The 21067-nt window shown below is 38.1% G+C and overlaps 1 protein-coding gene across 1 annotated transcript in view; it reads right to left on the bottom strand.

Annotated features, from left to right (window-relative positions):
* Positions 1-20734, bottom strand: part of THBS2 (thrombospondin 2) — a 31433-nt gene extending 10699 nt beyond the window's left edge. Inside the window, exons 1-15 of the mRNA XM_066315797.1 lie at positions 20665-20734; positions 19214-19770; positions 17782-17866; positions 13149-13342; positions 12228-12368; positions 11901-11997; positions 11016-11186; positions 10031-10207; positions 9118-9291; positions 8551-8678; positions 8293-8445; positions 7035-7253; positions 3843-3950; positions 1906-2065; positions 357-475 (exon numbers count right to left, since the gene is read on the bottom strand). Coding sequence (XP_066171894.1) covers positions 357-475; positions 1906-2065; positions 3843-3950; positions 7035-7253; positions 8293-8445; positions 8551-8678; positions 9118-9291; positions 10031-10207; positions 11016-11186; positions 11901-11997; positions 12228-12368; positions 13149-13342; positions 17782-17866; positions 19214-19770; positions 20665-20734 — 2553 coding nt within the window. The remainder of the gene's footprint in view (positions 1-356; positions 476-1905; positions 2066-3842; positions 3951-7034; positions 7254-8292; positions 8446-8550; positions 8679-9117; positions 9292-10030; positions 10208-11015; positions 11187-11900; positions 11998-12227; positions 12369-13148; positions 13343-17781; positions 17867-19213; positions 19771-20664) is intronic.
* Positions 20735-21067: the final 333 nt, after the last annotated feature.

The raw sequence follows: 21067 nt of genomic DNA, 5'->3' as shown, positions 1-21067 counted from the left end.
GGTACTTAACTATTCAACACTTCTCTTCAAGGGCTTCTGTAGTGACCAATACCACAGTGACAACCGTGCTTAAAGCATAAGCATATCTTCAAGCTAGTATGGCTACTTCTTCTATCAGTGGGTAAGATCTCCAGCATATTTACAGGGCAGGGCTTTATTTGCAGATGGATTAAAGCAATCATCACTGTGCTTCCCTTTCATCTGATACAAAGGGATCTCACAACATGAGATGTGAAAGTGAGCAATACAGATCCACCTCTTCAGCTGTCCAGTACAGGGACTGATAGCAATTCCTGTGCTCTTTTCTCTGCCCTTGCTCTGATGCTACCATTACAGAAACTGTTTTAATCATTTACCTGATCTGGATTATGCATCAATGGACAATTATCACACTGATCACCAACTCCATCACCATCTGTATCACTCTGGTCTGTGTTGTAGACGTAAGGGCAATTATCTCGTTCATTAAAAATGTCTAGGGGGAAAAAAAACAATGAAATATTAAAAAATCAAAATGATACAACATCCAACACAGTCAACCATAGACTGTAGGAGTCATCAGTATGGAAACAAGCCTCTTAAGGGGTTCATAAGCTTTCTGGTTGCTACAACTTCATTGTTAGAAAGAGAATGTTACAAAATTAGAAAAAAATTATGGTATCAATTCCATTTTTCTTATTTTGACAAAGTTTTCTGTACATATTTTCCTATGGAAGAATAAGAGCTGACCATGTCTTAAGAATTTAGTCCTTTTCATAGAATAACAGGTAAAGGGGTAGGGTATATATATTTTTTAAATAGTTTGGATTTTATTCTCCCACTCTAAGAAATGGCATAGAATGCATACCTGTATTAGGTTCAAACTTCTGGACTTTTGTATAGAAGCAACTGTATTAACATTCAGTTGCGTCAGCATTAAATAACCTAATTTTACCAGAAGATGTGCACCATTAATTGTATAGTGTGCCAAATTTTCAAAAGAAACTGTTCCTCCCCAGGAAACCTCATTACAAAACCAACAATCTACTTCAAAATTATAAGATGAAAAGAAACAAACACATGTTGGCATATCTGTCTGGGAAAGATACAAGGACACTCCCCTGTGTTGCATGGTCCCTGTATATTTGTATGATCTTTCAGCCAATAGCATATGATTGGAATTTTGTTCAAATGCAGAACTACCATGAGTACTAGTATGAACCTGATGATCAGAAGGAGGATGAGAGAACAGAATGTTCAGAAGCTAGTCAGATAAGCATCCAAATGTTTAAAACATTGAGGAAAACCCAAATCTAGATTTCTTCAACTTTTACTATTTCTGTACCCTCACACATTTGAAATGCCACAGGGATGTGATTTTGAACAATATATTAAGTGCATTTTCCCCATCTTAATTCTGATCAAATTTGGGTTATACAGGAATGTACTGGTTGAGGAAATAAGCACTTTTAACAATATTTTAAGACATCCAAAAATGTGTATTTGGATTACTATCAGTTTTGCTTACTGATACATTCATAGAAAAGCAGATTACTTTACTATGGATATTGTCTGATCTGTGTGAATGTTCTGATGTTCTTTTCCCTCCCTAAAAGAAAAAGGAAAAATCAACAGAAATGTCACGTTAGACCCTGATTACTTTGGAACACAGAATAAGAAAATATTTTTTAAGATTACACTGATAAAGACTTGCTGTGATTTATTCTTTAGTAATATTAATAGTAGTCATTTAGGCAACTATACTACACAGGGCAGATGAACCTCAGCCTTCTCTGTCTTCTCCTATATTTTTGAGCTCCTAGACCAAATTTTATTCCATGTAGAAAATCAAGTAGCCCATCTAACTGTACATAAAGCAAAGTGCACTTGTGGAACAGCACCTAATTCTCAAGAGTGAAATCATACCATCTCCATCAATGTCCACAGCACATGAGTCACCCTCCCCATTGTTGTCTGTGTCAATCTGAGCAGGGTTGTGCACATAGGGGCAATTATCACAGCGGTCACCAACTTCATCCTTGTCATAATCAAACTGGCGAGGGTTGAACAGAAGAGGGCAATTGTCCTAGTAAGAAAAAAAATAAATTTCACAATATAAATCACAACTCATGAGAGCATACTGTGAAGTGGTAACTCCTGTTCATCTTGGACAGAATTCAAAAAATCAAATATCAATCCATTATTTTTTCAATGGACAAGTTGTACTTATACTGAAAGTCTTGGCAATAACAGGATGGCATCTGGACAACCAGGCTCACTCTCTGTTTTGTACAAAACATGTGAACTGATTTCCATACCTCACAGGGAGAGCAACAGGCATTTCAAACTGAACCTGTACTCAGACATTTAAATAAAGGTGTATCACTGGTACATGTACTTAAAAAAAAAAATCACAACATGCTACAAAGCCAGGTCAACTTCAGCTGCATTTTACAAATATTGAAAAACAAAAAAAAAGAAACAACTAGAAATGCTACTCTGACCCTTTTGGAACAAACTAGTGTTAGTATTTTCAAGTTTATATCACATATTTTGATTTTTCAATCTAAACAAGTATTGACTTTTTGTTGATTGTGTTCTATTGAACAAGATAATAAAATGCAAAAAGTTTTAAAAAATGTTAAAATTAAATACTGTCATTTACCAAAAACCTCATTCTCTGAGACCATGAAATCTGAGACTTCTTAATGGAATTTTGAAAATATCCAATCACTTTAGTTTCAAAATCTGCCAGAAGAAAAATTCTTACATTTCACACGTTCCCAAATTGCACACGCACAAGAAAGTACTCAGTGTGAAATGCAAAGAAAGAAAGAAAACCAAAGAGTGAGAGTGAGGTCTACATCAGTGGCAAGGAATCTGAAGAGAGGTCATAAGGAAAAAAAATCTTTAAACTACCTTTTCCTCTGCTAAGTAGAAAAAAAAATCCACATTTAATAGGAAATAGTTTTTAGCAAAGTATTTTAAATTCCCCAGAAACACATTTCATGTATTCAAGGGCAACATATAGAGGCAAGTCAAAATCATATGTTGTTCATAAAACCATTTCTATCTACAATTTTTAAAAATACACACAGTAAACCATATCAAATGATTTTTGGAGTTTTTTTAAGTTTCCCAAATAGAGACAAAACGAACACAGCTCTTACCCAACTTAACTATCTGAAGCTCTAGAGCATTTAGGTTCCTTCTGAAGGGAACAAAGAGGAACAGTAAAATTCTAATACCAATTCACTCACCCTAAACATGTTCTGAAAAGTCAGGGTGAAGCAAACTCTCAAAGTGCTTTTATCATTTTATTGAATGTACAAGGCAACTGTTTTAGACTTAGTGGCTATCTTTTAGGCTCTGCAGGTAAATGAACTTGCCTTCTGGGCAGATCTGAGGGAAAGTATGAACCAGGCTATTTTCCTCCCATCATTTTCCTTTGATAGTGGCTGTGTTTACAGTTGCTTTAGAAACAAGTTACAATGAATAAAAAAAAAACCCACCATATATATAATATTTACTAGCTTTTCAAATACAGTAGAATTTTCATTCTCCCATTACAATATAAAAAAATCCAATACCACTTTTCATTAAGCTGTTTTCACATACATAACTGAATTCTAAATTGATACAGAGAACATAGTTCCTGGGGTTTCCCTGACTGCTTTGCTCTCAACAGTGCTACTCTCCTTTGACTCAACACAGCTTTACTCTGCACTGCACATCATTCAGGGAAGGAATTGCAGACTAACTCAGCTGTAGCTCTGAACAATAAAATTCACATCTATTGTGTAACATCTTCCTTAAAATCAGATGTTTAGGTCAAGCATACTGCAGACAGATACATGTCTTACTTTGTCATCTTCGACACCGTCATTGTCATCATCCTCATCACAGGCATCTCCTTTGCCATCCTTATCAAAGTCTTCTTGGCCAGAGTTAGGCAGAAGGGGGCAGTTATCCTGGTCAAAAGAAATAATCAATAAGTTATGTTTACATTATGTCAGAATAACTTGCCTGGGCAGAAGAATAGATAATGGTACACTAGAGACTATAAGACAAGAACAATCAGCAAAGTACTTTTTAAAGTGCCTGTTTTTTTGTTGCCAAAGGTAGTATTCATTTGCTGCTTTTATACTGTAAAGTAAGTGAAATGCAGCTGCAAATCATTCTATTTCCCAGCTGCTATTAAAGTGACGTTTCTAGTAAAATTGTGAGGGAACTAGCAGAGAACAAACACACCACACGCACAGACATGCACTCTTACAACAACTTTTTATAGACAATTCATGAGATATGTTTGAAGACTACATAAAAAATGGCCAGGTTTTGTTGCCAGAAAAATAAAAAAAAAAAAGCCAAGGGAAGATCTTCAGAAACAGCTGCTCATATGGAAAGTTACTACACAGCAATGGAAAGTACTACACAACAATGAAGGGGAACACTCTAAGAAAGGATTTTGAAAAACTTGTCTTTATACTGTTCTGCAAAACAGTACCTTTGCACTGCCTTGGCTGTAAAAGCAATAGGCAAACATTTCTTTTTTTTTTTTTTTTGTATCACAGCTTTGTACAGAATGATTATTTCAACTAACAATTCTTAACTTCACTGAAAAATAAAATAGCTTGCCAAACTTAACGTGCATTTTTTTAAAAAATGCTAAAATCACCTAAAATGGATTGCAATTCTACCACTTGCTATGCATAAATACATCTATGAAAAAACACTTCGTTATTCTCATTTTTACTTACAACCCAGATCTACCTCACTCAAATCTGAATCTGTCAAATGAGTGCAGAAATATCTCTTTTGTAACACATACTCCAAAAAATTAATATTATAGTAGCAGGTTTTCAATCTCAGTGGTTCTAATAGTACAGGCAATTTAAGAAAAAGAGAACTGGAAATATTGTGATAAATATCAAATCCTAAATCCCCAAAAATTTTACCAAATACCTGTGAAGAGTCTTGACTATCCACCTCAACACTATTTACCAGTGATTAAAAAAAAAATTGAAACAATGAAAGAAATTATTCACAGGAGTGAGTTAATTTTCAGTCATTATCAGCTCAAGGAAACAGGCTTTTTAAAATCAAATGACTCAACTAGGATATTTTGTAAAGACTATAAGGGCCAGAAAATCTGAGGCATTTTTAAGGCTTTTTTTTTTTTTTTTTGGGTGGGTGGAGAGGTCCCCTTAAATGAAGTACTTGTGTCTATTAGATCAACACATACTACACAAAACATGAAACAGTCTTTGGAAACACATTTTTTCTGAATGGGTTCAGCATGTTGTTTAACCAAAACTAGCTTTGTGTTACATCATGAGTGAACATGTGAAAATTCTGATGACAGGAACTGAACAAAATATGTATTAACTGCAACACCTAATCCACAATTAACAGATATCAATTACAGATGAAAAGACCAACATCTGAAGCCAAATTTCCATCAATATCTGAAACACTCTGGCTGATAGAGCCCAGATTCCCTTGAGTAACTTATTCTCCCAAACAGCCTGATTTCAAACTTTCCCAGTCTCTTGGTCAGTATGTTTTAACCACTACAGTAGTCTAGAGTTCAGCCATTTTTGCATTTCTTTTCTCATATTTTTAAGCAGAAGTTTTAGTGCTAGAACTTCAAGAAGACTTATAGGTAGATTACTTTAACACAGAGAAAGAAAAAGAAGCAAAAATATTTCAGGTGTGGGAAAAGGAGCCCCCAAAAGAGGGTTTTCTTTTCAAAACCTCAGAAGAGAAAGCTTGCCCTTACAGCCATGACTGATCAGCCAAGTACTTGAGCATCTGCCTAGTGAACATATACAGGTAATCCAGTGTTGTCAGAGGTCCCATAGGTAAGCATTTAAAACTGAACACTTGCATATGCCTTGTACTCTGACAAAACTCCTCCATCCCAGTTGCTTAACCTGCTGCTGCAAACACTGTGTGTCCCTCTGTATTGTGCCTGTCATTCAGCCCTCAGCAAGGCCACCAGTCAGAAATAGGATCCAGGGAACTGCCTATCAGGGGGTGCCTTCATCCTTCAGCTATCTGAGCCATTGTTAAACTAGTAGAACAACTTTTAGCCTGGTTTCATACAGCATCAGCCTAAGACCTACAAGGAGGCTCACCATTTTTGAGCAATTCCCACTGGAAAGAACCTCAGGCCATGAAACCAAGAAGGATATAGTGCGTGCTTCAGATGAGCACAGAACCAGGTCCCAAAGAACATACCATGTGGACATAGCCTACTAAATCTACATGCACCATTTTTAGACTCCCTGATGCTGTTTTCTCATTGCTGTAGTAATGTTTGTTTGCTACAACAGAACAGCTATACAGCAAGATTGGACAAGTCCCATTTGCCAGGAGTAGAGCCAATGGTCAGGTCATTCCCCTTGGAGGGTGAGAGCTGGGATTTCACACCTCTGAAGGGTGAAAGAGGCTGAATCTTTCACCCCGCCCCCTTGAGCCTTCGCAATAAGAACTCCTCTAATGAGTCACATTCTTCCTCTCTTAGGCTCCCATTGTTAAAAAGTATCTCAGGCTCTGAATCCAGTTTTCAGTGTGTGGTCTGCTTAACTTTTTAAAAGGAAGGGTAGTTCAAGACAGCATTTTGAACTCTAGCCCTTCTATGGCTGCCTGTGTCTTTTTGCAAGCCCTGCAGGTAGGATTTCACACCCCCCCGGGCCCTGAGATTCCTGCTTGGTTCTCACTAGCAGTGTGCTTCACACCCATGCTTTAGGCAACTCTTGCTCAGTGTGCTAACTCCATTCACAAGCATCCCAATTGTCCATGTATTCTGAACAGGAAGAAATCCAAAGCAGAGGACTCTGGATTTAATTTTGAGAATCCCATACTGTATTTTACCAGATTAAGTTAATATAGATTTTACAGCATCTCCTAGAAAACCAGCATGCTCTAACAGTCAAAGCTTACTGAAAGCAACCACCAGCTTCATGAATTAAAAGGGTTACTCACAATCATTTAGGAAAAAGTGAACATTTTGGTAAGACATGGCATTTTTATCAACCTTTTTCACCTACCTTCACACAGTGATATGTTGCATTAGCAGCACAGACCAAGTTATTATTAGGCCAGCCATCCAAATCTGAATCCTCACCACAGATGTGTCCATCACCAGCATAACCAGTCCTACATTCACATTTGTACATTGGATCACTGAAATGGCCCAGATAGATGCACTCTGCAGACTTATGGCAGCTGTGTGTCTTGTCCTTGCACGGATTCTCAGGTTCACAGACCTACAAAGGATGGAGCATATTCACTGAAACCTGATAATCACAGCCAGCTGTGGGCGCCTCAACTTTGTCAAAATCAGATCAGTTACTTAGAGGTCTGAAGACAGGAACTTTGTTTTGACTGTGGTTAGTAAATCACACTGCTTTGTCAGTTCACAACTCCAACAAATATGTACAATGAAAATTATTAAAACAGAGCACAGTAAAAATTGAACATTATTTAAAAAGCAGTTAAAGTGGTTAACAATTTCAGTACTGTATCTGCCTTCTTCAAGATGTCATTAAACCCCAGAAACTACCTGCACCAGAAAGGAGATTGTACTCGCCTCTTTTCTTTAGTGTTCTGCCAGACAGTATAAAAGGACCATCTTATTTTCTTAAATCAGAAACCCTAAGGAATTCCTGTGTTCACCTCACACAGGTTTTTGTTATCTCTTCCTTCTCACTATATTTTTCATTAGCAGTATTTGAGAATCTTAGACAGTTCACATGTAGATTTCACAAGCTGAGCTAACCACAGATTGATTTAACAGCAACACAGAAGGCAAATCATGACTTCCACTTGAACATTTTTGTCTTTTCTAGGAAACCGCAGTCTTCAACCTCACTACTACTTCCTGCTGTCCTTCACCACAGATAAACTTTGGCTCCATGGAATTTAGGGCGAGAGAACTTCAAACATTTGTCTGATAATGCTGACACTAGCAGCATCATATTTATGAAAAAACAATCCTAATTCTTCAGTTTCCACTCTCCAGAACAGCTATGTTAACCTCAGAGAAAGGAGTGCAAAGCAGGAAAATGTTTTCTCCTGGAATTTTCAGCTCATTTGGTACAACTGTGCAGATGTCTAAAGAAAATCAAACCCTTAAAAAAGCCAATCCCAAATTCAGTGTTTTGTTACAATAAAAATACTCCAAAACAACAGTTATTTATTTCAGGCTATTTTTGTCTGGAACCCAAGTTTATCTTATGTCATCATTCAAAGATATTTCAGATGAGAATTACTCAAAGCCATCAAATTCCCTTCAGTATCACTTACTTGCTTCTCTGTCCTGGCAACTTCGAGCCCTACTCCATAGGGCTGACTTCCTTTATAGCGTGGAGGACATGGCAAGCAGTGGAAACCTGGATTTGTGTTCACACAGCGATGGACCTGATTCACTTTAAAGCAAACATCTGACACAGCTATACACTGCAGGTAAAAAAAGAAAACGGAGAAACCAATTAAGATGACTGTGTAACTCCCAAATAATGAATTTTTCATGGTGATTTTCTGATGTAAACAAAAAGCCAATACCTCATCAAGATCCTCACAGAATGTCCCATTGCCAAGGTATCCTGCTGGGCATGCTCCACAGGACCAAGACCCATCTGGGTAACTGTTGCATTCTGCTCCAGGAAAGCAAGGATTTGACAAACACCCATCTGGCAAAGACACACAAAACTGAAAATTAAGTAAGGAGCATAAAAGGCATGTAAAAGTTCATTTAAGAAATAAGTATTGTCTGATCATTAGCTTAAATCACACTTGATGCAACAGACTCTTACAAACCCCCTAAAGTTAGGGTTATTAAGTGCATTTAAGACTACTATTGATTTACTATGAAAAAAATTACAGATTGCTACATCCAGTTGAATACACTACAGCATATTCAACCCTTGCCTAAGAAAGGTGTACTTGTTCAAGAAAGTTGGTATTGTGAATATATATAAAATTCCACTAAACAGTACTCAAAATAGTTTAATGTCCTCTACTGAAACAAAGGTATAATTAGCAGATTCCTGTAGTGTCACTTCATATTTACCCTTTGAAGAGGTAACAGCAATAATAATTACTCAGACTGAATAAAGAATGAATACCAACCAATTGGGCAATCCTTCTTATTGCACATATCATGTTGCTTGGTATCTCCCACACACGGCTTTCCCCCATACTGTGGCTCTGGACTGTTACAGAGGCGAGACCTCTCACGAATTCCTCCTCCACAGGTAACAGTGCAGGCAGACCACGGAGACCAAGGACCCCACTGGCCATTCACTAAGATATGCAAAAGAGCATAAAGACAATAATGTGGGGACATCTGGTGCCAATGACAACTACCCCTCTTCATCAGATCCTTAACTAGAGACAGTTTCTCACGATGTACATAGGAAGACGACGGCAGATGTTTGCGCTGAGACAGCAATATTTCAGAAAAAAATGAAAAATACCCAACTGCTTCACAGGAATTTTTTGGCCAATAATTCAAAATAGCATGTCATGCACACTGGGTATGCAAAGCAAAAAAAAGGAGGAAAATTATATGAAAGGAAAGTAAGTGTATGGAATGAAAGGTCTCTAAAAAAGATTTAGAAGTGTAGACAAATAAGAAAGAATTATGATAGCAATTAATTTTGTAGAATGTATAAAAAAATGCAGGCACAAATACTGAAGAAAGCTGACTACTAGGGGTTTCTATGTCTATTCCTAACAAGTACAGAGACAGCTTCCTTTTAGAAAGAAAGAGCATGTTTTTGATATACAGAGATACAACACTAAAATGGAAATTTCTCAAACTCTTCATGGTTGAAGCCAAATTATAACTTGGTAGGTTTACAAAATCTCTGCATTGTTGTCTTCATTTTCAAAACACCCTTGTGTGTTATTTCACTCGTAAGATAAAATTGTATCCTAAAATTTCCATCACAGAAATTCACTGCCATTAAGATCTGAATAAAGAGAAGGAATTCAGCTGGAACATTATTGTGCTAATTTTTATTCCAGACTGTGGACTTACCTGGACATGGAACCTTCTCACACTTCTCTGTTTCACGCCCATTCCCCACACAGTTTTTCCCACCCATCTGGGGAATAGGAGAGTTGCACAGGCGGATGCGGGTGATATTTCCCACTCCACAGGTAACTGAACAGGAAGACCAGGGAGACCAATGACTCCAGCCACCATCTTGACGTACTGCCAGAGAAAAGACCAAAACTCAAACAAACAGCCCACCTGCAGGAGGAACACACTCACTTGTGAGGTTAGCCTTCTAATGAGCCTCTCACCACATCTGATGAGTGTCCTATCTCTTTCCCACCATTTCACTTATGAAGCCCAGTATAACAGCTCAGGTACTCAAGAACACCTTTCTCAGTAACTTCAGTAACCAATGTATGACTAACAATTATGTCAGCTATTTTACTTAAAAATAAACTTTTCCAATGAAGCAAACACTCATTCAAATGCACATTTGGACATCTAGCAGTCTCAGATGCTAGATATCGCCTTAGGTACTATATTAGCCTGGTACTTGCAATAGCATTAACTACGCTTCCGGAGTTACATCCTTGTAAGTGCCTTAAATATAGAAGCAGTTTGATATTGTGCAGAAATCCTCCATGATTACTGTATTCCTAAACATTCCTACGTTAATGGAATTGCCCAACTATCAATGAATGGCACACATAAACACAGCCTTGCATATCATGTTTACAAACTAAGTGTTGTCTCCAAACAGAGTTCAAACAAAAGACTGCAGTTCATAATGTTAAAGAAAGGATCGCTCTTCTTCTTTTAATATAGCTGGACCCAGAATGTACATACCTATTAAATTGTCAGGAAAGGGAGGAATATTTGAAAGGGGAAAATTGGCAAAGAATCTAATAACAGCTACTGTAATAGTGCATGTAGGATTTCTCAAGTATATACTGTCTTGACTAAACTTGGTTTTGCTTTGAGATGTCCAAAGCAGCTTTTAAAAAGGAAGAAATTTATTACTCACTGCGATGGTCACATTTCTTAAAGCTGCACATCCTTGTTTGGATGTGTGGGCCGGTACAAGCACTCCTGGTGACATCACACGACCTTCCCCGCATCTGTGTCCCAGAGCCACAGGTAACTGAGCATTTTGTCCAGTCTGACCATGGTGACCAGCCCTCCTCACTGTCATCAGCTGCAGAACAAAAGGTAAGAAGTGTTTAGCTTTGAGAGCTGCTCCATTATCCTATTTAGAAGATATTCTCATCTCTTTTTCTGCAGAGTATGCACTTTAACATTTAGATTTCTCCCTTTCCAATTTTGCTTTCCCAAGTTGCCACTGACATTATGGAATTATGGTGTAATATAATTAGTTCAGATAAGAGTCCTGGATCTTCATGAACCTGTGGGCAGTATGTTTGCAGGAAGCACTGATCTTTGAAGGAAGAACATCCTATCACTAGAACAAACAGAGCCAAAACCTGAGTCCAAACTTCCTTTGGCTTCAGAATATAGGTCAGTATGATGATATGTGGCCCCACCTTCGAAAGCTGCATAATGGTGAACATGATCAAGAGCACATTTTAAGAATATGCCCATGCTCTGAATAGGCAAAAAACATAAAACATAACAGGGGTGAAGCATGCTTTTAACATTTTATGCCCAAGGTTTCTAAGTAGGTTATCATCTTAATTCTAAGACACAAATAGCATCAATGAAGACAGACCAAGTCCTTCAGAGGGTAACTTCAAGCACCCAAGTTAGTTTGTATGATCTTTGCATACATACAAGTTCTATATTTGATCTTGCCTGCCTTGACATCTTACTTGTTTTGAGCTTTCAAAAACATTAGTAGTAATTTTAAACAATGCCAAAGACGAGCCATCTTTCTCCTCAGCTAAATACTCACAGTGAGAGCAGACTGGACAGCATTCACCTTCAACAAAAGCTGGATCAGCACAGGAGACTGCTGGGCAGGTGATTTGATTGCACACAATTTTGGAATCCTAAAAGCAAAGAAATCAATTTACTGATTTAGCTCACAAAGAGGTAAATGAAGGTGGGCATGTGGAGAAGTTTCATGTGTGGAAATGTTTTGATTTGTTCTGTCAAGAACATAGGGACTACTTTTTATAAACATCATTAAGTCTAGCCAAGCTCTAAGGAAATATGAGCTGGCATGGACAGTTGGGCTGGAACGCCATTTCTGCAGAGAAGAGCATTTCCAAAACCTTACCTGGCAAATGCACTTGGTACAGCTATCCACAATCCAGCTTTCATTATCTGCAAAGACACGGCCATCCTGCCAGCAAACTGGTTGGTTCTTCAGTGTTTTGTTAGGCCCAATCAGTTCCCACATAATTTGGTTCTCTTCAGACTAGAAGATAAAGTTAATGAAAAAAAAAAATTGTGTATTTCATAAGCAAACTATTTTAAATACACAAAACTGAGACATAACTGGACTTAACTCTTCTGTCAAAAAATGCATTTTTACATATTTATGTACATAAGACAAATGATCTTAAGTATTTCCATCCTGCATAGCTATTCTTCTAGCAACAGTACAAATACAGTCACATAATACTAAGGGAAAACTGTTCTTAGCCATTTTGCTTTCCTCTAGTACAGCTCATCTTTAGGTGAGAAGATTTTAGTCCTGACACATATGGTATTACAAATAAAATTCCCTCAGAAATAATTAGCTGCTTCAGAAAAAGAAGGGCAGACTTCAGCAAAACATCACCATACTTCAATTATGAAAATCCCATACATTTATTTGCAGTTTAGGTATCCCATGTAGCCACTTACTGATGTATTCATAAATGATGTAAACACGGTAATAAGGCTTTACCAGCATGCAAGCAAGGTTGGGACTGCTAGCTTTCAAATTGCAAGTATTTCCCCCATGTAAGAGTGCAGGTGTTTGTGTGCTCTTTTAAACCCGGTCTGTGAAAGCCAAGCCTTGATTAAAGTGCTATACTCAAGAACTACCAAACTAGTCTCAATGAAAACAGGACATCTTTACATTATGTAGATATACTAACAGGTGTCCATATGTAATACAGAAATCTCTATTAAACACCCCAGCATAAAACAAGGAAGGAAAGAGCACTGCACAGCAGACCTCAGTCAGTTCTGCAGACTTGCAGGTACCTACCACTTTTTGGAGGTTATCAGCCAGGTTGTTGACCACGATGCGCAGGCCGGTGAGTTCTGTGAACATGGATCCCAGCTCCTCGCAGGAACGGTCGCAGAACTCGGCCTTCTCTGGCTTCTCACCCACGTACTCAGTTGTGACTGCGGGGCTCAAGTGAAGGATTTCAGTGCTCTCATTGATGGTGTTCACTTCAGCTGGTAGCAAGAGAAGGAAAGAGAAGAGCAGCATATACAAAGCTCTCCCACAGATTACAGATTCCTGCTGAAATCACAGATCGGCACCCATGGGTAGGGTTTAAACACATCTTTTTTGGCACAGCTTCATGCTTATTATACCCAAGAATAAAAGAGGAGTTAGATGTCAGCTGGTTCCAATTATAGGCTTTCCCTTTACAAAATTAAGAGCCAAGCTATGTCTCACATGGCCCGCACTTCAAAATTGTTGGCACTGCAACACATTCATTTATGAAGAAGTCTAACAAAAGGACACAGCATCAAAAAAGCAAACCTATTTTATCCACTCAGACATAAAAAGGTTTCCAATTTTTTCATGACCTATCACATTTCCTCAAGACAGAGAAAAAGGCAGGAGAAAGAGTTTCATGTATAAAGTCATTGTCCTTATTCTGTCCATAAATTCCATGGTTGGGTCAAATTCGGACCATCATGCAATGCATACCAGACTTTGGGCTGCTCTATATTGCACTGCCCAGTGCTAGCCTCAGAGGAGCTTTTGTAACAATAGTTTCATTCTGAAGTGAAATGGAGGTCAAGCTAAGATCAGACAGATTATTTGATTTGCCACTCCAAACAATTCTCCAAAAGGCAGATGGTAATTAAGACAGAACTTTGTATGCAGGGAGAACTGGACACAGTTTAATACAATTTTAAAAGATATTCCTGTCTAGAGTAAATACCTGCAAAATAACATAACAGAAAGCATGATTTTAATTAATAATAAAAAAAGCACATAATTAATAAAACAGTCTATGCTGCCTAGTCTATTTAAATGCTTAACAGAAGTCAAGCATTTAAATCTCCATCAGGTAAGTATCTTAAGAATTCCATGCATGCTTTCTTTAAGGACTCCATGATAAAATTTGCATCAGCTAGACAGCAATCTATACTTCCCTATCTCTTAATAAAGCCTTATTTTCCAGATTTACTGACATTGGAATAGTTCAAGGTTACCAAAGAGAAAAGACAAGCAAATGATATAGCAATATAAAAAGAAGAAACAAGCACAGGAACATGTGCCATAAAACATAAGTGTCAAAACCCCAATACCATTAAGTGTTGACAAATCACCAAAGGTGGCGAAGATTCAGAAATGTTAAGGGCTTAATTTGATGATGTACCAAGCAATGTAAAGTGTTATATATAAATATAAAAGGAAATGAAAACAGGAGCAAAGTATTCTTCATTCATTTGAAAGGCTAAAAATAAAAAAAAAGAACCAACCCACAATATGACATTAAGTGATTACTTCTCAACCAAACTTAAAATAATTGGCTTGATGTGCTTTTAAATTAGCTATGAAACATATGCCACTAGCCAAGGTTTACAAAAAATTGTTCGCAGTTTTCCAAAGTTGAAGCAATTGTCCGGCCTCATTTACAGGATGGAAGAAAACCACATAGCAGATCAGACCTCTCTGTGTCATAACAGTTTATTTCAGCTGCTTTTTGATTCCCTGGAAGGAATGCAATTTTCCTACCACATTGAAACACTAGATTTTTCAGATCCCCCCACTGCACTTCTCAGATCATTAATTTCATATTTTTCAAGCCAACGTGGAGTGTGCCTTGACCGGAACATTCTGAGGACATTAATAAAGTTGCAATCTCAGCAGGAAACATAAACCAAAACTATGTTAGAAGAACTAAATCCTCACTTCCTACTGGTACTTGGCAGTGACTGAAAGAAGATGCCTGGGGATCACTGGGAAATCAGGTCTCTGCTGCTGGCTTCCTGCTAATTTCCTAAGGACCAGATGATTAAAATGAGAAACCAGAAGAGCAAAATGTGGATCCCCTCACATATGCAAATATCATTCTGTTGATATACCTCAACAAGGGATTTTATTGATGTGCCTATTTAGGTATGTTTTTGTCATCTTTCCTATCCAGTGCAGTGTACAAATCCTGCCCAAAGGATTTGCAGCCACCTCACTACAGACATACTTTCCCATCCTCAACCAAACAGCATTCCCAAGCCACCATTTCACCATATATCACATTCCCATACTGGGCTCAAAGACACATTGGGAAGACACAGTCCTATCTCCTTTTGTGTCCTTAGGGCTGAGGGAACTTCATTGGCAACATCAGCCTTGTTGTCATGGGACATTAACACACAAATATGTCATCTTAATGCCTGTACTTCAATTAAAAGAGTGAGCCATCAAAATGAGAAAAGATCTTGTGCTCAGTAACATCATTCATGGCTTTTAAAATGTGGTAATTGTCATTAGCAGCCTCCCCCCAGGTTTCAATACCAGGCCCAGTATTGTTTTAAACCATCCATCAATGATTTGGATGAAGGGACAGGTGCCTCCTCAGCAAGTTCACTGATGACACAAAACTGGGAGGAGTTACCAAAATCCAAAGGGCTGTGCAAACCTTCAGAAGGACCTCAACAGGCTGGAGAGATGGGCAGAGAAGAACCATTCTGCCCCTCTCCTCATCCTCAGCCACATCTGGAGTGCCTGCCCCTGTCCTCATCCTCAACCACATCTGGAGTGCCATGTCCAACTCTAGGTTCCTCAGTACAAGAAAGATATGGAGCTCATGGATTGGAGTCCAGCCACAGACTACAAAATTAATTAAAAGGGATTGGAGCCTACCTCTTATGAGGAAAGGCTGAAGGTGCTGGGCCTATGTAACCTCAAGGAGAGACAGCTGAAAGGGGACCTCATCAAGGTGTATAAATATCTAAAGAGGATGGAGCCAGGCTCTGTTCACAAGAGGCAATGAGCAGAAACTGATTCATTCATACAGAAGTTTCATCTGTATAGGAGGAACTTCTTCACTGTGTGGGTGATAAAGCACTGGAACAGTTGCCCAGAGAGATTGTGGAGTCTTCCTCACTGGAGATATTCAAGAATCATCTGGACACAATCCTGTGGCATGTGCTCTTGGATGACCCTCCTTGAGCAGGGAGGTTACAGTGATGGCGCCCTGTGGTCCTTTTCAACTTGACCCATTCTGTGAGTACGTAATTAAGCTGGATAGGCAATATCAGAACCTGATATGCACATAAAAAAACCTCTCAAGTAATTTTGATGGCCTCATTGTGTCATTAGTTCCTTTCTGCTACTGCACAAGCAATTTCCATCCTGTAGTGTTCTCTTGGTGTTGCAAATCAAAAGAAAAAATACTTCAAATTGAATTATTTACTAAATACTTCCCAGGAAAGATAAAACAAAAAAATCCAAATCTGTATAATTTATAGAACTGAAAATTTGGCAATTAACAGATGTGATAAAAACACATTAAGAAAATATTATCTGTTGGTTAGCAGTGCAAGAATTCCTCTTAAGTTATGTATTAGCATGAAGAATTCAGTTATTCCTTTAGGTTCCTATTGGTTTCCTCTTCATAGTAGAGGTACAGTAACATCCCATTTCTATTTGGTGATATTTCAAAACATTTAGTACTCCTTTGAAGAAGTCAAGATCTGCTATGGTTCAATTTCTGGGTTTTGAATAAGCAAGGAAATAAATTGAGTTCAATGTGCTTAACTGATTTTCTATATGCCATGTATTTTAGCAAAGTAACAGAAATAATGGCATTCCAGGTGGCAGGAGTCTCAAACAAAACCCTGAAGTCCTGCCTTGTACACTCACAACATTCCTCCGACAGATTGAGCTGGTTCTGATTCTTGACTAAGCTCTTGTTGCTACAAGCACTAGCAAGTATAACAGTCAGCACCTTCTATGAGCTTGAGTACAAAACCTTAGCATGTATTTGACAAATAATCCTAATTCTTTTATGGGGAATCCACTACACTCCTACACAGAGTGCACAGTGCTCTCCTCCTGGCGGGCTAAGCATGAACTGGACTAACAAGAATGCAAGCCAGCCCATAACATACATGCTTTCCATATCTCTTCCTTTGATTTCTTATTTTGCTGAGGTTGTTTCAATTAACAATACTTTGGGAGTCAAACCCAAAGCCTCTTTCAGTCAAAGGTATTGCCAAGGAACTCAGTGTCTTTAAGAAAGGCAGACTGGTTCATGGGCCCATTGACAGTTGGCAACAGAATTCGGAACCAACACTACCTGTCTCATTTGCAAAGGATTTGCAGAAAACTCATGTATGAAAATATGTATTTTCCTACATGTGCTTTTTTTTCTTCCATTTCTGCTAATTTCTTTCTCAACACTTTTTTTTTCCAACTTAAAAACAGAGGCTCAGAGTTATGAACCTAAGTAACGGAACTAAAATAATAGGCTAGAGAGTAGAAATGACATCATAAAAACAGGTAAGTTACCATTACCACCAAAAAGCAACTCATTCTTTTTCTTATTTCAAAGGGATATGTTGCATGGTTTTAGGATAATATTTCATGACCGACATTTCCGATTTCCAGATTCAACTGAACAGTATTAACAAGATAACAAAAGCCTTACTTGACTGGCTTCTCTGGCATCCTTTCTTACGTAGAACATCCTCTATTGAAGTATCAAAGATTAACCGAATATTTTGCAAAAGGCCCTGTAATAATAATTTTAAAAAGAAATTAAAAGCCGCAAGATCAATTTTTGAGTAGCTAATAACTGACCTGTCTCAATTCCATGCTACTGACTGGATTCAGACATAAGCATGTACATAAAAAACAATCTACAAGGCATTAAACCTGACCCACAGAAAAAAATAGTTATAGCTTTGTTATATACAATTTCAGTATTATAAGCCACAAAGCCAGATATGTTCTAAAACATATCATAATAAAAGATATTAATCTGCCACAAGCTCAAATGTCCATCTTCACAGTTAATTTTAGATTTGTCATAGGGTAAAAGCCAACTTTCCTGCACCATCCCACTTCCATCCTTAGTCAGTCATTCCCATGGACTATATAGTTCACTCCCTCCTCAATTGTGCTGACACTACTCTGAGACAACACTCTTAAAACCAGACTAGTATCTATTTCTCTTGGGAAGTAGAAAAAACTCAAAGAAAAGAAAGTAATTAAAAAACAGATTGTTTCAGTGAGCCACTCAATGTTACAGCTTCAGAACCAGTTGTATGAGCACTACTGGTGGAGTAACTTAAGTCATGGAGGCAGGAATGGAGAGGCTGCGGGCAAGAACTTCTGAAGTCCCTGCCAAAGCTGGTCATCCCATGGAGCCAAACTCCAGCATGTCAGCTGCTGGGTGAAAACTAGATGGCACAACATGATGAGAAAGAAAGGGCTTTGTGGAATTTTTGGAGTGATGAGTTCAAGTCTGATTCCAGCTGTGACCAAAAAGGAGCTATCCTTAAAGCAGTTGGGCCAGATCACATCACTAGATTACATGAGGCAGAAGGTAATTTTCATTCTTTTAATTCAAATTGAAAAGAAATATTCAAAAGGGCAAACCAGGATGTTCTGTTACAGGGTGGACCAACACCACATGCCTCATCCCCATTAAATTCTGTTTTTCTTCTTTCAGATAAAAAATAAAAATATTGACATGCTCTCATGATTTGAATAGATATATGTCAATGTAAAAATAGCTCTTCAAGAAATTTGAAAAAAATTCTACAAGTCACCAGAAAAACCCAACATCTCTAGAAGTCTTACATCTGGAAGAGAAAATGGATGGTTGCACAAGAAACTCAAAAACTGGTTTTGCACACTTTTTCTGGGTTTACTTGAAAGGCCTTTGCTTTCAGGAGCCCCAAAATCACACAACACAGATCCTACAATTAAAAGCACACTCTGCTTGGGAAGACCTGTGACCTTATCAAATCCAGGAGATATTGGGACAGCAAAATTGCACCTAACTGCATCTTCCCAAATTACCTGCAGTTACCTTCTTACCATATGAGAGACCCAAGGTTCTGCAGGTCACCTACCCGGAAATGATTCTCCCGAGTGGACCCTTTCACCACGTACAGCCTGCTGCTCTCTGCTTTCAGCTGCTCATAGAAAGGCTCCTCCAGGATGAAGCTGTCAATAAGGTCACAGCCAACATAGAGGTTGTAGTTCTCCCCCGTTATCTGCACGGTGAGGTTCTTCCACTGTGAGTCAGCAAGGTCCACGTCTTCCAGGGAAATCACGTTCTGGAAGCCATCCACCCAGTAGATAAGGTCCAGGGTGTTGGCCCGGCCATTGGAAATGATCTCAAACTGCCTCTCACTGGTGCCAGGACCCTCTAAAGCAAGGATAGTGCCTCTAGATTGCCTGTCCTGCCTCAGGGTGGCTGAAAGGATAAAGCCCTCATTCTGCCGTATTAGTTTTAAGATCTTTTTGAGTTTCTCCGGTCTACATGGAGGTATGTGGTCAAACCGAATGAAACGATATGCTGGCACAGTGGGGTCTGGGCCCCGGAACACCTTTGCTCCAATTGTTTTTCGGTTTATGTTACTGACTTGAAGTAAATCAAAGGTAGTCTCCTCTTCCTTGTCACCATCTGAAAAAGTTAACAGCGTGTGACAATGTGTCTACAAAAAGTCTTACCAGAAACAGCTCTGTACAGTATACTTACTAACTGCAATTACATGACAGACATAAAGGACAGAGTAAACCCAAAACTTTCCCCCTTCCACAAATGGAACTGTTCCTACAAGTGAATCGTATTTTCTGCCTGACGTTTTCATTTACATGACAATTCTCTCCTTCTGTGCATACAAATACTTCTTATTATACATGTGGTTTCATATTTTATAGCACTATATAGTTCACACTCGTACATATATATGCTGCAGGCCATGTATATGCCTATGTATGGATGCATGCAGCAATTTATTCATTAAATATTTTTAACATATATGAACGGATAAGGAATTTGAGACAATTTCCATACTGTCATTACCAGATAATGGAAAATCAGATTATGAGAATCCATGTGCCTACACTATGACTGAAAAAAAAAAAATTGCTTTTTAAAGATTGCAACCAAGAAATCAGATGTAAATGAGGGTCTGGCACTGTGCCAATTTGTATTCTACTTATATTTGCTCTGTAGAGCTCTTTCTTTGCCTCCATCTTTTTAGAATGTTCATTCCACTCAATTATTCTGTTTGTTACTTTCACAATACATTTACACCACACTGAAACGTATAATATCAATTATTTCTGGCATTATATACATTTTAATCAGTGATTTCTAAAGAAAGCAACCTTGAGATATATTGTGAAATCCTCATTTAGCACTGACAAGGTATATCTATCAAAAAATACTCCAGACACTTCTAAAAAAGTCCTTCATGATTACTCTGCCCACTGTAGTTCAGGTAAGCAAACACTTTAGAACTTTTAACTTTGGGAGGTAGACTACATGCAGTTAAGAAGCACCTGAACTTACCCTGAGCATTTGAAGAAACCCACAAGGTTATCAAGAGAGCAAGCCACAACAACTCCCTCCTCTTCAGCATAACTCCTATGAATAAACCAAAAAGTACTAAGTATTAGGGAAATGATAATTTATCAACTACAAAGAGTGCAATTTTCCTCATGAAATGCCATAAACAGCAACTATACATACAAAATCAGAATTTTTATTTTGACCAATTCTTGTAACACTTATTCTTGATGGCATAAGTAAAATGTGACATCAGGTTAAGGGAAGAGGAATTTAAAAAGGTAAAGATCCTTTTTATAGAAATGTCCTTAATAAAAAGGAAAGACATACAGAACATATATATTATTATTTTCTTAATGAAATTTCAGTAGCTGGCATAGAGACCATAAGACACTACAGGAGATAC

This window comes from Sylvia atricapilla, chromosome 3, assembly GCF_009819655.1.
Source record: "Sylvia atricapilla isolate bSylAtr1 chromosome 3, bSylAtr1.pri, whole genome shotgun sequence".
Taxonomy (NCBI): Eukaryota; Metazoa; Chordata; class Aves; order Passeriformes; family Sylviidae; genus Sylvia; species Sylvia atricapilla.
This window is presented reverse-complemented; position numbering and strand designations above follow the sequence as displayed.